Below are 15,672 nucleotides of genomic sequence, written 5' to 3' on the forward strand. Positions count from 1 at the left end.
TGGTTTGTGTGTATAAAAACATCTTCTGTATTTTCCACAGTATGCATCCGATGAAGTGAGCTGTAGCTCACGAAAGCTTATGCTCAAATAAATTGGTTAGTCTCTAAGGTGCCACAAGTACTCCTTTTCTTTTTGCGAATACAGACTAACACGGCTGTTACTCTGAAACCTGAAATAATATAATAGTAATGGACCAAATCCTTCAGTATTAACTCAGAAATTTCCCAGTGATAGGATATGGCTCACGAATAAGAAAAATAGCTAAAGTGCTGACAAATGTCAGCCATGGAATAATTATCAATGATATCTTGTAAAACATTTTTTCCTGATTGTAGAGGTTCACTTTTGCAAATTAGAATGTTTCAGTAGAACTATAAACTTGGGTCCAATATCTCCTTTCTGCTCCTTACAAACCTCACTCCAATTATCATTTTATAAAATTATAAATGTTTTCTATATTAATAAAAATACTAATGCAGACTCAAGACCAGCAGAGGAGTTTAGACCTCTGAGTCATTGTTTGCAGACATTATATCAATTTACACTTGGTTCACATTTGGCAGGCTCTCTCTGCAATTATAAGTTCTAGAAAAGTACTTTAAAAAAGAAAGAAAGAAAACTTGGATTCAGCACAATCTGAATATTTCACGTGGGCGACATAAATAATCATGAGGGCTGGATTTGGACCGCACACATTTCAATTGACAGCGTGTTCAGTGTGGAAATTTTTCACAGAAAGAACGTTGAAACTATTTTATATTTTATTCTGTAGAAGTCAGGGGAGAGGAGCTGTGCTGCTGTTGGATGTTATTCCGCCAGCAATGATTGGAACTGATTAGAAATACTTGAAGTCCTCAGAGAGATATGTGACCTCCCAAAATCTGTAGAGCTCTAAGAGCCTGATGCAAAGTCCATTGAAGTCAATGCAAAGGCTTCTATGAACTTGAATGGGCTTGGATCAGGGCCTCAGTGTAAAACGGTGTGTGGAGAAGCCTCCATGTGCCTGTGTTGAGGGAAAGGGCTCAGGGCTTAATTAGTAATGAAAGAGGTGCTAGGGCTCAAGCAATTAGGTGCTGGGGTTCAAGCAATTTATTTACATTCATAACTGATGCAGCAAGCCCAGAAGTGCCAGGGCTATGAAATGCAAAACTTAGAGGTGCCAGGCTCAGCCCTGGCACAAATTAATCACTGTCTCTACTGCCTTGCATCTTGTGTATTCATATACACTTTTCTGGATCAGAATGCTGGCATTTTACAACTACTTTGCATGGCTGTAAATGGCTACACAAAGTGTAAGGCAATGGAAAATCAGACCCTTTATGCTCTAGTTTTACTCCTTGCCTTCACTCTGAGCCATGCAACAGAAAGGAGTGCAGGGCTCACCATTAATATACATTCGTCTTCTTAATGACAAATACAGACGGAGGTCCTGACAACACTAGGAAAAAATTTCAAAACATTTCCAGACTTCTAAGAATTATAGCAATAGTCCAAGTACTCAAGTGCACAGGCCAGTGGCTGTTCAAACCACGACTGGACCTGAACTGAGGAGGGTTAGGTGACATTATGCTTAAAACTGTGATGGCCATGGGAGCCCTGTTGATAGCTGAGCTGCCAATATTGCTATCTTTGATGCAGCTGAACCAGTGTTAGAAATAGTGGGAAATTTTTGGAAAAGTTTCCTAGTGTAGATGTGGCCTATATAAACAACCATCACAAATAAGCTTTAGTGAATATTCCTACAAACTTTTGGGTATTAAATATAAACTAACTTTGAATGGTTTTTCACGTACACATCTTTAAAATAAGTGGATATTTTCTTCACACATCTGTCAGAAAATGCATGGCAGAAACTGTCACAATTTAGAACAGTTATACAGATTTTCTAAAATATTCAGAGCAAAAATTCTCACCTCTGATGTTGGAGGTCTAGTTTGACTGAATGACATATTCACTGGTGCCTGTATTGGATGTCACTGAATTCCAGATGGATTTTTAAATTTCGTTTGTATCTTAGCACTACTTAACAGTAAGGGTTATGATAAATCCTGTAAGTCAAAAATGGCATTCCATTCAGTTTGAATCTGTTTCCACTTCGTACAAAAGTTTTAGAAAAAAGCAGCAGAGAGCTTGTAAGTAGGTCCTGGATTCAGGCTGAAGGCTTTGATTCCAGCAAAACCTGAAGACAAACTGCAAAGAGTTAAGTATTGACTAGTAGGTTTAATACTCCCTTTGAAGTGAACACACCTTCTATACAACTAAATATCACCTAAGTAACCCAGTGAATTGCATAATTGCAGTTGTGCAACTGAGGTTTGCATTAGTATTCTGAGTAACATTTTCCATTCTTCTTTCATCAAAAAGTATTTAATTACTGTATATAGTTTTCTATATATTTCTACAGTGCATCTAACAAACGCAAATTGTATTTCTTCCAGTGTCTGGATTTATTTTTGGTAGGTGGGCAAGAATGGCAGAGTCTGAAGCCATGCAGTCATTCACACCTATGACATTTCAGCATGCAAGAATCAAAACGGAAAAGTATTGCAAGGACACTGGGCTTTATCCATGAAGCAAGAGAGGATGTGGGAATGGGCAAGTCCCTGTACCATTAATCCTATCTACGGATATGCACATTTCAAACTGTAATCATTTCTCCACGGATTCCAATACCCAGATTTTTCATGCTATTTAACCCTCATTTTAGCGGGGTATTGAACCATCAATGCATTGTTTCAATGCAAGAAAGGCTTCCTGGATCAGTGTTGGAAGCTAGACTGGTAAAAGCAAATGCCTGGTCAAACCAGAATAAAGGTTGTTTCTTGGCCTGGGTACAAGGTTCAACATCAAAAAGGCACATACACTTCCTAGGCTTTTACACAACACTTGCTTTAGATCCTTTGCTGCCATAAATATACACTACTGGTCAGGTTGCTGACAAGTACCAAACGTGCTAGTATAGACAGGCTGATGATTAGTGCTTCTGGTTTTTTGAGTTTATTAATTTTGGGAGGATTATTTTTATCAATTTTTGAATTTTATGTAGATGTCCAAAAACCAGGGTTTTTCATGGCTTTCTCTTTGTATATGTTATATATATATATTACTCATTACAGTCATATATGCTGTAATGAGTAATCTCTTTGTAATGTTCCCTAGTGAGCATCAGCAAGGTCTACAGAGACCAATTAATGTTGCAATATGTTAGTGTGAATTACAAATCACACCTCCCATAGTCTGCATTACTGCTCCATGTAGACAAGCTCTCAGCCCTGGTCTACACTAGGACTTTAGGTCGAATTTAGCAGCGTTAAATCGATGTAAACCTGCACCCGTCCACACGATGAAGCCCTTTATTTCGACTTAAAGGGCTCTTAAAATCGATTTCCTTACTCCACCCCTGACAAGTGGATTAGCGCTTAAATCGGCCTTGCCGGCTCGAATTTGGGGTATTGTGGACACAATTCGACGGTATTGGCCTCCGGGAGCTATCCCAGAGTGCTCCACTGTGACCACTCTGGACAGCACTCTCAACTCAGATGCACTGGCCAGGTAGACAGGAAAAGAACCGCGAACTTTTGAATCTAATTTCCTGTTTGGCCAGCATGGCAAGCTGCAGGTGACCATGCAGAGCTCATCAGCAGAGGTGACCATGATGGAGTCCCAGAATCGCAAAAGAGCTCCAGCATGGACCGAACGGGAGGTACGGGATCTGATCGCTGTATGGGGAGAGGAATCCGTGCTATCAGAACTCCGTTCCAGTTTTCGAAATGCCAAAACCTTTGTCAAAATCTCCCTGGGCATGAAGGACAGAGGCCATAACAGGGACCCGAAGCAGTGCCGCGTGAAACTTAAGGAGCTGAGGCAAGCCTACCAGAAAACCAGAGAGGCGAACGGCCGCTCCGGGTCAGAGCCCCAAACATGCCGCTTCTATGATGAGCTGCATGCCATTTTAGGGGGTTCAGCCACCACTACCCCAGCCGTGTTGTTTGACTCCTTCAATGGAGATGGAGGCAACATGGAAGCAGGTTTTGGGGACGAAGTAGATGATGATGATGATGATGAGGTTGTAGATAGCTCACAGCAAGCAAGCGGAGAAACCGGTTTTCCCGACAGCCAGGAACTGTTTCTCACCCTGGACCTGGAGCCAGTACCCCCCGAACCCACCCAAGGCTGCTTCCTGGACCCGGCAGGCAGAGAAGGGACCTCCGGTGAGTGTACCTTTTAAAATACTATACATGGTTTAAAAGCAAGCATGTGAAAGGATTACTTTGCCCTGGCATTCGCGGCTCTCCTGGATGTACTCCCAAAGCCTTTGCAAAAGGTTTCTGGGGAGGGCAGCCTTATTGAGTCCTTCATGGTAGGACACTTTACCACTTCAGGCCAGTAACACGTACTCGGGAATCATTGTACAACAAAGCATTGCAGTGTATGTTTGCTGGCGTTCAAACAACATCCGTTCTTTATTTCTCTGTGTTATCCTCAGGAGAGTGAGATATCATTCATGGTCACCTGGTTGAAATAGAGTGCTTTTCTTCAGGGGACACTCAGAGGAGCCCGTTCCTGCTGGGCTGTTTGCCTGTGGCTAAACAGAAATGTTCCCCGCTGTTAACCACGGGGAGGGGGAGGGTTGAGGGGGTAGCCACGCGGTGGGGGGAGGCAAAATGCGACCTTGTAACGAAAGCACATGTGCTATGTATGTAATGTTAACAGCAGGGTTTACCCTGAAAGAGTGTAGCCACTGTTTTATAAAATGTGTCTTTTTAAATACCGCTGTCCCTTTTTTTTTCTCCACCAGCTGCATGTGTTTCAATGATCACAGGATCTTCTCCTTCCCAGAGGCTAGTGAAGATTAGAAAGAAAAAAAAAACGCACTCGAGATGAAATGTTCTCCGAGCTCATGCTGTCCTCCCGCACTGACAGAGCACAGACGAATGAGTGGAGGCAAATAATGTCAGAGTGCAGGAAAGCACAAAATGACCGGGAGGAGAGGTGGCGGGCTGAAGAGAGTAAGTGGCGGGCTGAAGACAGGGCTGAAGCTCAAATGTGGCGGCAGCGTGATGAGAGGAGGCAGGATTCAATGCTGAGGCTGCTGGAGGACCAAACCAGTATGCTCCAGTGTATGGTTGAGCTGCAGCAAAGGCAGCTGGAGCACAGACTGCCACTACAGCCCCTGTGTAACCAACCACCCTCCTCCCCAAGTTCCATAGCCTCCACATCCAGACGCCCAAGAACACGGTGGGGGGAGGCCACCGGCCAACCAGCCACTCCGCCACAGAGGATTTACCGAAAAAAAGAAGGCTGGCAGTCAATAAATTTTAAAGTTGTAAACTTTTAAAGTGCTGTGTGGCATTTTCCTTCCCTCCTCCACCACCCCTCCTGGGCTACCTTGGTAGTCATCCCCCTATTTGTGTGATGAATGAATAAAGAATGCATGAATGTGAAGCAACAATGACTTTATTGCCTCTGCAAGCGGTGATCGAAGGGAGGAGGGGAGGGTGGTTAGCTTACAGGGAAGTAGAGTGAACCAAGGGGCGGTGGGTTTCATCAAGGAGAAACAAAGAGAACTTTCACACCGTAGCCTGGCCAGTCATGAAACTGGTTTTCAAAGCTTTTCTGATGCGTACCGCTCCCTCCTGTGCTCTTCTAACTGCCCTGGTGTCTGGCTGCGCATAACCAGCAGCCAGGCGATTTGCCTCAATTTCCCACCCCGCCATAAATGTCTCCCCCTTACTCTCACAGATATTGTGGAGCATACAGCAAGCAGTAATAACAGTGGGAATATTGGTTTTGCTGAGGTCTAAGCGAGTCAGTAAACTGCGCCAGCGCGCCTTTAAACGTCCAAATGCACATTCTACCACCATTCTGCACTTGCTCAGCCTGTAGTTGAACAGCTGCCTGTGTACAGCTTCATGAGCCATGGCATTAAGGGGTAGGCTGGATCCCCAAGGATACATATAGGCATTTCAACATCCCCAACAGTTATTTTCTGGTCTGGGAATAAAGTCCCTTCCTGCAGCTTTTGAAACAGACCAGAGTTCCTGAAGATGCGAGCATCATGTACCTTTCCCGGCCATCCCACGTTGATGTTGGTGAAACGTCCCTTGTGATCCACCAAAGCTTGCAGCACTATTGAAAAGTACCCCTTGCGGTTTATGTACTCGCCGGCTTGGTGCTCCGGTGCCAAGATAGGGATATGGGTTCCGTCTATGGCCCCACCACAGTTAGGGAATCCCATTGCAGCAAAGCCATCCACTATGACCTGCACATTTCCCAGGGTCACTACCCTTGATATCAGCAGATCTTTGATTGCGTGGGCTACTTGCATCACAGCAGCCCCCACAGTAGATTTGCCCACTCCAAATTGATTCCCAACTGACCGGTAGCTGTCTGGCGTTGCAAGCTTCCACAGGGCTATCGCCACTCGCTTCTCAACTGTGAGGGCTGCTCTCATCTTGGTATTCATGTGTTTCAGGGCAGGGGAAAGTAAGTCACAAAGTTCCATGAAAGTGCCCTTATGCATGCGAAAGTTTCACAGCCACTGGGAATCGTCCCAGACCTGCAACACTATGCGGTCCCACCAGTCTGTGCTTGTTTCCCGAGCCCAGAATCGGCGTTCCACAGCATGAACCTGCCCCATTAGCACCATGATGCATGCATTGGCAGGGCCCATGCTTTCAGAGAAATCTGTGTCCATGTCCTGATCACTCATGTGACCGCGCTGACGTAGCCTCCTCGCCCGGTATCGCTTTGCCAGGTTCTGGTGCTGCACATACTGCTGGATAACACATACTGCTGGATAATGCGTGTGGTGTTTAATGTGCTCCTAATTGCCAAAGTGAGCTGAGCGGCCTCCATGCTTGCCTTGGTATGGCGTCTGCACAGAAAAAAGGCGCGGAACGATTGTCTGCCGTTGCTCTGATGGAGGGAGGGGCGACTGATGACATGGCTCACAGGGTTGGCTTCAGGGAGCTAAAATCAACAAAGGGGGTGGCTTTACATCAAGGAGTATTTCAGGCAGGACTTCACGGAGGGTTCCAATAAGAAATGGTGCACCTAAGTTATTGTTCTTATTGGAACAAGGAGGTTAGTCTGGCCTCTGATTGATACATGGCTAGATTTATCTCGCTGCACCTTCCCTATGAGTGACTGCAGTGTGACCTAGAGGAATGAGTCCCCTAGACGGGGGAGGAGGCAAATGAGTACAAAACAAATCTGGTCTATATCTTGTTTTGATCCACTCCATCCATCTTTTACATCTTTGGCTGGCAGCAGACGGTGCAGAAGGACTGCATGCCATCCACATCTCATGGCTGCTCGGCAGAAGATGGTGCAATAGGACTGCTAGCAATCCGTATCGCCTGCCTGCTCACCATAAGACGGTTCAATAGGACTGACTGCAGGACTAAAGAGAATGACCTGGTCAAGTCACTCCAAATTTAGTCCCTACGCCCATGTCTGCCCAGGCGCTCGTGGCCGACGTGGCCAGGAGCACCTCGGACACGACGATGACGGCTACCAGTCGTATTGCACCGTCTGCTGCCAGAAGGCAATGGGTTGCTGCTACTGTGTAGCAATGCAGTACCATGTCTGCCAGCACCCAGGAGACATACGGTGACGGTTACCTGAGCAGGCTCCATGCTTGCCGTGGTATGGCGTCTGCACAGGTAACTCAGGAAAAAAGGTGCGATTGTCTGCCCTTGCTTTCACGGAGGGAGGGAGGGAACGGGGGCCTGACGATATGTACCCAGAACCACCCGCGACAATGTTTTAGCCCCATCAGGCATTGGGATCTCAACCCAGAATTCCAATGGGCAGCGGAGACTGCGGGAACTGTGGGATAGCTACCTACAGTGCAACGCTCCGGAAGTCGACTCTAGCCTCGGTACTGTGGAAGCACTCCGCCGAGTTAATGCACTTAGAGCATTTTCTGTGGGGACACACACACTCGAATATATAAAACCGATTTCTAAAAAACCGACTTCTATAAATTCGACCTTATTCCATAGTGTAGACATACCCTCAGACACAAGTAACCTTTTCTGGTGTTAACTGGATAAGCACCAATTTAATTTGTTTTGCATCGGGGGTGTTTTATTTGTGTTTTTTGGTTAAAACCTAAATTAAGAAGCCCTATTTATGATTAACAAATAGAGACAGATAGATTATCATTAAAAGGACAGAATTGAGCATCTGGCTTTCATTTCCAGTTATGCCCTTCATTGAGTTCTGATCCTGACTTCAGTAGTTTTACCTGAATAAGGAACACAAGGTCACTTTGATCAGACCCCTCTTTTGAGACATTAGGAAAGTCATTTAACAACTCTGTGCCTCAGTATCCCTATCACTAAAATGAAAATAATAATTCTCATTGACCTCGCATGGCTGATATGAGTCTTGATTAATGATTGTTCATAAAGTGCTTTAAGATCCTCAGTAAAAAGACCTGAGGAGTGCAAAGTATTCTTCTTCCTCCTATTCCATCTAGACTGCAAACACTGTTTACATTTTTCATTGATGACTGAGATTACCATATCTAATGGTTCCTTTAAAACAACAGATTTAATTGTCTCCTTAGGCCCTTGGCCTACAAACCACAAATTCTCCAATCTTGTGTTTTACACGGATGTAATTTTCTATCACTATAAAAACAAACAAAAAGCCTATGCTTACTGTACCACCCACCCCAGTGCCTTACTCTACAGATTCCTTCCTTCCTTATTTCCTCCCTCTCGGTCTCTATCCCATTGCTTTTTCCTGTTTTGTCAAAGTAAATCCAGATTCTAAGATCTTTGGCCAAGAACCTCGGAGGTATTTAGGTTCCTAACTTCTACTGAAATCAATGGGATTATAAAATGGCCAATAATTGTACAACATATCTATTATCAAACACTATATCACAGTCGTTCAGTTACCATCTTTTTCTAGAATAAGGGATTTAAAACCAGGTGTCAAAAGGTTTTAGATGAGAATTTATGTTTTTCAGCAAAAAAACCCCCCAAACTACAATTTCTATTAATCTTTAGTTGTCTGAATTAATTGCAACAAACTCAAAATGCATCTAGTTAATGGGAGTCCTCTAAATTAAGTATTTTTTCCTAGAAACATCTGTTGAAATTAGATTGAAATGTTTAGGTCAATTTATCTGAGTGAGGAGCTAATTTTATTCTGACTCATCACAAGCATTATTTTATAGTATAAAAACTCTCTAGGCCTGGATTCAGCATTATTTTCTCCCTAAATCCAACATAAAAAAACTTTCCATTTTGTCTCCATTTTAGGGGAATTTCTCCAGAAATTACTTGGAAGCCACTAAAGAAAAGCAAAGTCCCAAACCCTCAATATATAGTGGGAGCATTATATGCCAGGGATTGAAACTTTGTTTTACTATTCACCTTATTTTTCTCAGAAATATTGAATTATAAATCAAATACTCAAAATCCATGAAAAATCTAATACAAAACGGTATACTAATGTATACTTGTAGAACTAACTGTCCTAGAGGCAGGGTGGGTGAGGTAAGTCAACTTGTGTTGATGAAAGGATAAGCCAGTTTAAGCAGTACATGAAAGAAACAGAAGTCACTAGTGCCAGAGGGGCACTCCTAGGAACCATGTTCTGATTGTTCAAATATAATGAGGGAAGGAGATTGCGGTTTTTGGTCGACTTTGCCACAGGCTTGTGTGATCTCATCTTAGGCAAGTTGCAGCTTCTCCTTCCCCATTTATAAAATGGGCTGTTACTCCAAAGGTGAGCAGGGCAGGAGGTTCACTTCATGAGTTTATATAGGAAGCACTTTGGGATCTCTGGCTAGCAGGTGCAACAGAGCCGCAAATTACATTATCTTGCATGTTTCTTCTTCGGTTTGGGTTATTTGATTTACCCTGCGCCGCTTGGCTGGCCTTGCCCCGGCCGAGGGAGAGGTTGCCTGGGTAACGTTTCCCTTTTCAAACACGGCCAGGCGAGCAGAGGCCCTTGACCACAGAAACACCGGGTCACTAAGGAGCCACGATGACCTGCCCCGGCGCCTTCTCGCCATTTGTCCCAGGGGCCGGAGCAAACCAAGCCGAGGCGCTGAACCCCGACCCCGGGACTCCTGGCGCTGGGGCGGCCCAGGGACGGGGGTATGGCCACGCTATCAGGCCCTAGGGAGATACGCCGCTACGGGGATACCTGCGGGGCTGTATCGGGACAGTGACATTGGCGTCATTTCCCACAGGCTCCGCCGCCCCAGACCCCACAGCACACCCGGGCTGGGGCCGCCCCGCCCCGTTGCCAGGGGCCGCTCCGGCGAGCCCCCGAGCGCGGTCACAGCGCCCCCTCAGGCCGCGCCCGGCGCGCCGCCCTCCAGCCGAGACGGCGGCTGCGCAGGCGCCGGCGGCAGTTTGGGAAGCGCCGGAAACTTCGTGCTAAAGTTCCGAGCAGCGCCTGGCTCTGCCGCCCGAGCCGAGCCGAGCCGCTCCCCGCGCGCCATGTCGGGCTCCTCCAGCGTGGCGGCCATGAAGAAGGTGGTGCAGCAGCTGCGCCTGGAGGCCAGCGTGAGCCGCGTGAAGGTGGGAAAGGCCGCGGGGCACCCGGCCGGGCCGCCAGTGCCGCGCCCAGGCCCCGCGCCGGAGGGGCAGAGCTGCCGCCCGCCCCGCCCACCGGTCCCCTCCTCCCCTGGGGCGGCCCGCAGCTCCCGCTACTCTGGGCTAACGGCTGGTCGAGGGCCCCTGTGCCCAGCTGTCCGCGCGGGCCCCGAGCCCCGAGCGGGCCCGCCGCGCAGGGGCGGGGCTCCGGGCCGTTCTTGTACGTGCGGACAGACGCGCCCCACGCGCAGGGCTCTCGTACCGCGCTGCTGCGCCGGGCAACTGGGTGGGGTCCCAGCGGCCGCAGGCTCAGCGCGCCGCAGCCGCTCGCTTCCTGGTCCCGGGGTGTGCTGCGCTGCAGGGCGGGGCTGCCCCAGCTGGGCACCTTCCCCTCCGGGCCCGTCACTTAAGGTGCCCTGCTGTGCGGAGTCTCCCCGCCCTGCCACCTCTCTGCACAGGGCTCGCTCAGCCTGGGCCTGGGATAGTCGATTAGCTTTGGTCAAGGTCCAAACTGCAGAGAAAATAATTAAAAGTCCAGGTCCGTTCCCACTGATCTGCGTTTGGCCCCCGGTCCACCTGTTGACTACCCCGGCTTCGGCTGTTGCAGGCCTCTACCCCGTTTTGATTATTCAGATATAAAATGGAAACATCCCTGGAGCCCTCGCATACGTGGAGTGAGCATCGCCTGTGGACTTGGTGGCTAGGCTAGGCCTTGTGTCAAATTGGCAAGATACAGTTTGCAGGTCTCCTTTCAAAATGAGTAACTGGGGAGAAAGCACCTGCTATGTTTTCATTTTACTGTTATGTTTTAATGTACCTACAACCTTTTGTAAAAAAATAATGCTCTTCATGTCTTGTCTCATCCCAAGAATGTTTTCTTGATGGAGAGGAATGGGAGAATGAAGTTAGTTTATCTGAGACAGCCACAATTGGCCTTGTTTTTCCTCCACAATGAGGGCTATTCTTATGTTTTGGGGAAAGCTTAAAAAATGTGTAAAGCAACCTTCAGGCTAAGTTAGAGAGAATTGGTTTTTTTAAAATTTATTTGGTGATGGACTTGCAGACATGTTAGTTAAGCATGACAGCATCAAGGATGATTTAAAACAGTGAGACTCAACCTTTCCAGACTACTGTACCCCTTTCTTGAGTCTGATTTGTCTTACAAACCCCCAAGTTTTACCTCACTTAAAATCTACTTGCTTACAAAATCAGACATAAAAATACAAAAGTGTCACAGTACACTAGTACTGAAAATGTGCACACTTTCATTTTTACCTAGAATTATAAAATAAATCAATTGGAATATAAATATACTTATTTCTGTGTACAGCATATGGAGCAGTATAAATAAGTCGTATGAAATTTTAGTTTGTACTGATTTCACTAGTGCTTTTTCTGTAGCCTGTTGTAAAACTAGACACATACCTAGATAAGTTTATGTAACCCCAGAATGCATATCCCTGGTTGAAAACCACTTATTTAAAATTCTTCACCTGAATGGCAGAAGGCTTTTCCCTCACATTTTGGTGCAGATAAAATACAGTTTAAATGACCAGCTACTGGAAGGTTTGGTTAGAGTAAATTAGGCTTTGTTTTCAGCCACTCCTCCCACTTAATTCAAAGGCTTAAACTCTTTTGGGGAGGGACTGTGATGAGTTTGCACTGTGACCTCCACAGTGTCACCCCACTCTGAGTCATCAGCCTGCAACTGTAATACAGATAGATACCACTTCTAGGATCATCACTGTGCTTAGTTTGGAACTGAATTTAAAATACGGTGGGTGGATTTTTCACATTCTTGAGGGCATATATAGATTCTTTTATCAATATATTTATACAAAAATGGTATACTAACATGGCTCTTGTTATTCTTAAGAAGGCTTGTCTTCAGTGTTAGCGTAAGTTATCGAGTTCACACTTATTCAAGTGAGAGGAGTTGAGAACACTGAAAAACATTAGAGCAGCACAATAGGATTGGATTAGCAGCATGGAGTAGTTGAGTCCCCACTGCTTTACTAGTCCTAGCACAGGGGTGGGCAAGCTTTCTGGCCTGAGCGCCACATGGGGGTTCCAAAACTGTATGGAGGGCTGGGTAGGGAAGGCTGTGCCTCCCCAAACAGCCTGGCCTCTGCCCCCTCCCACTTCCCATCCCCTGACTGCCCTTCTCAGAGCCACCCAACCCCCTCTATTCCTTGTCCCCTGACTGCCCCCTCCCGGAACCCCACCCCCTAGCCAACCACTCCCTGTCCCAACTGCCCCCCAGGACCCTCTGTCCCCTTACCATGCTGCTCAGAGTGCCAGGACTGGCAGCTATGCTGCCCAGCAGGAGCTTGCTGCCCCACTGCCCAGAGCACTGGTGGCACGGCAAACTGAGGCTGCAGGGGAGGGAGGGGGGCCAGGGGCTAGCCTCCCCGGCCAGGAGCTAAAGGGCCGGGCAGGACGGTCCCACAGGCCAGATGTGGCCCACAGGCCGTAGTTTCCAACCTCTGTCCTAGCAACACTTGAGCTTCAACCTATACACTGCCAAACCAGCCACCTCAAGTTAAAAGCACCACTTATCTGAACCTAGTTGTTTGTGCACAGGAGCTGGGATAGAGTCAACACTTGTTATACCTTGAGCTAACCCTGTAGTGAAGACAAGCCCTTAGAAAAAGTATAAAGTAAAACAGTCTTGGGACTTGCATCAGGTGGCAGACACTGGTGTATGATTGCATGTCTTGTAAAAATTAGCCATAGTGCATTCAATGCTACTTCAGCTTGAGGGACCTGTATGTATAGTAGCCAAGAGCTGACTTTCAAAGATGTGCTGAACTGTGCACCCAGTATCTGAAGACAAGACCAACTCCCTTAAAATAGAATATTACTGAATGCTGTAGTTTTTCTGACTGAACAAAAACTAAAATGCAAGTGTTTTGTGTGTAATAAAATCTAGCTGTACTGAATGCAGCACCCTCTATACGTTACAGAATGTTACATACAAGATAAAGTATTTGCTGTGAATCCTAATTTAAAATTTATTTTATGACTAGGTTTCTCAAGCCGCAGCAGACTTGAAGCAGTTCTGTCTGCAGAATGCACAACATGATCCCCTACTGACAGGAGTGTCTTCAAGTACAAATCCATTCAGACCCCAGAAAGTCTGTTCATTTTTGTAATTTGGTGAACTATCTTGGTCTCTTTCAGTGGTAAGTTTTTTAAACGAACAATGATACAAGTTGTTCCTGTTTGTCCTGATAATATAAGCTGCCATCAGGTCATTCATTTTAAATGTATATAACATTCGTTGTGGAGTATATTTTTAAAAAGTTCTGACTTTTCAATAAACTTTTCCACTAAAATAGACTGCTCATTTCCTCACCAAAGAAAAGAATTTAATGCTAGTGAACAATATCCTGTTTGCCAGTCCTAAAGTCTTTTGTCCATGGAGCAGGTAGAACATGGATTCTGGCAGTGTAAGATTTTGCTCTACACTAAGCTTTTCCTGAGAACCACACCCAGGAATTAAGATGCAGTGGTAATCAAGTTCTTTTAGTACTCCACTCAAAAAACCCCTTACTTGTAATAAGAATTTAAATGCTATTTCTCAAGTCCCAGCCCCTACCATCACAACTTGGGGGGCAGGGGGGGAATTGAAACATCTGTTTCTGCTGACATCACATGCAGAAGTCCTTTGGACAACAGTTTAGACATACTACCTCTAAAAGAGAGGGTTTTTCCCCCCTGTAACCTCTCCAAACAGCAAACTTTATGGGGGCAGTCCTACTCTGTTTTGAGGATGAGCCAGAAAGTTAGGAACACCTGGTAGTGGTGGGGCAGCAAAGTGATTGTCCTTGGTCTACAGCATTAGTGGAGGCAGTAGCTACCACCTCTCACCCAATAGTCTGTCTCTCTTCATGTGGAGGTGGTATTTAGAGGAGAATGTTTGCAACTATTGTTGCCGTAGAACAATTTATTTTCTCTGGTCAACCAGTTCAGACCACTCAATTTAACAGATCCAGCTCCCAGGACAACAAGCCCCCTATTTACTTGTACAAGTTGGATTCTGCCTCTAGTCCCTGCTGTATAACATCCTACCTGGGAGAATTTACAGTATATAAACTTCTGAAAGTGATGGCAATGAAAGCCACCCTTTGTCCCATGAGCTACCTGTGAAGGTGAACTAATTTATACCTACTTGTGCATCCGATGAAGTGAGCTAGAGCTCACGAAAGTTTATGCTCAAATAAACTGGTTAGTCTAAGGTGCCACAAGTACTCCTTTTCTTTTTACTTGTCTATAGTGTCAGATTTACGTGGGAGTACCTTCATCAAGCATGCATACAGATTTTCATTATTTTTTTCTAACCACTTCCTTTTTTTTTTTTTTTTTGTCTTTCAGATCTTTTAACACCTTTTCACAGCTGCTCTGTGTGGAGAGAATGTGACTCAAGGAGTGGCTTGGTTTGAAGTCTGTACAAAAGCTTAGCCTTAACAATGTGCCAAGTTAACTCTGTAAATCGCTACTGTTATCAAACCTCTTACCATCTACCTCTCCAAATGAACTGTGTGCTAGTTGCAATAACTTCTACTTCATGAGGGAATCAGTTTTACATACCAAGCAAAAAATAAAAATGTTTTGACTTAATCTGTTTTTGGAATGACTGTGCAGCTGTTTTGTTACCGTGACTCCGATACTTCTCAAAAGTTATTTGAGTTATATATTTACTAAAGCATACTCTGATCGGAGACTTCAAATATTGTGGGTATTCCACATCAATAGCCTGTAACAATTCCAACTGAAGCCAAAAGCACAGATTTCTTCAGAAGTACTCATCCGTGCCCATACAAAGTCGGTGCTCACATGCTGAAGCCAGTGAAGGTTTTTGTTTTACTCGTTACTTGCAGTAGAGAAGAACCATTGCTCTTTTCTACTCAAGATACATAAAGTATCTTCATAATTTTTATGTTACTTGTTCTTAAAAGCAACATAAGACTGATTCGTTACAAAAGTCCCTCTTGGAAGCTGTACAACCCAATTCCTCACACCCATTTAGCTGATTTAAAGCGTTTGTCTACAAAATGGACTTTGATTACCAATTTGTTAAACCACTAGCCAGCTATTCGCT

General features: G+C 45.5%; 2 protein-coding genes across 2 annotated transcripts in view; one reads left to right on the forward strand and one right to left on the reverse strand.

Moving 5' to 3' along the window:
* Positions 1–2,765, reverse strand: part of SPATA1 (spermatogenesis associated 1) — a 43,246-nt gene extending 40,481 nt beyond the window's left edge. The window contains exon 1 of the mRNA XM_043553020.1: positions 1,914–2,765. Coding sequence (XP_043408955.1) covers positions 1,914–1,949 — 36 coding nt within the window. The 5' untranslated portion in view covers positions 1,950–2,765. The remainder of the gene's footprint in view (positions 1–1,913) is intronic.
* Positions 2,766–10,339: 7,574 nt separating this feature from the next.
* Positions 10,340–15,191, forward strand: GNG5 (G protein subunit gamma 5). Its single transcript, XM_037906523.2, has 3 exons — positions 10,340–10,553; positions 13,598–13,753; positions 14,946–15,191. Exons 1-2 carry the CDS (start codon positions 10,473–10,475, stop codon positions 13,721–13,723), a joined length of 207 nt encoding a protein of 68 aa, XP_037762451.1. The 5' UTR covers positions 10,340–10,472; the 3' UTR covers positions 13,724–13,753; positions 14,946–15,191.
* The last annotated feature ends 481 nt before the right edge of the window (positions 15,192–15,672 follow it).

Source organism: Chelonia mydas, chromosome 8 (genome assembly GCF_015237465.2).
Source record: "Chelonia mydas isolate rCheMyd1 chromosome 8, rCheMyd1.pri.v2, whole genome shotgun sequence".
In the NCBI taxonomy this organism is placed as follows: domain Eukaryota; kingdom Metazoa; phylum Chordata; order Testudines; family Cheloniidae; genus Chelonia; species Chelonia mydas.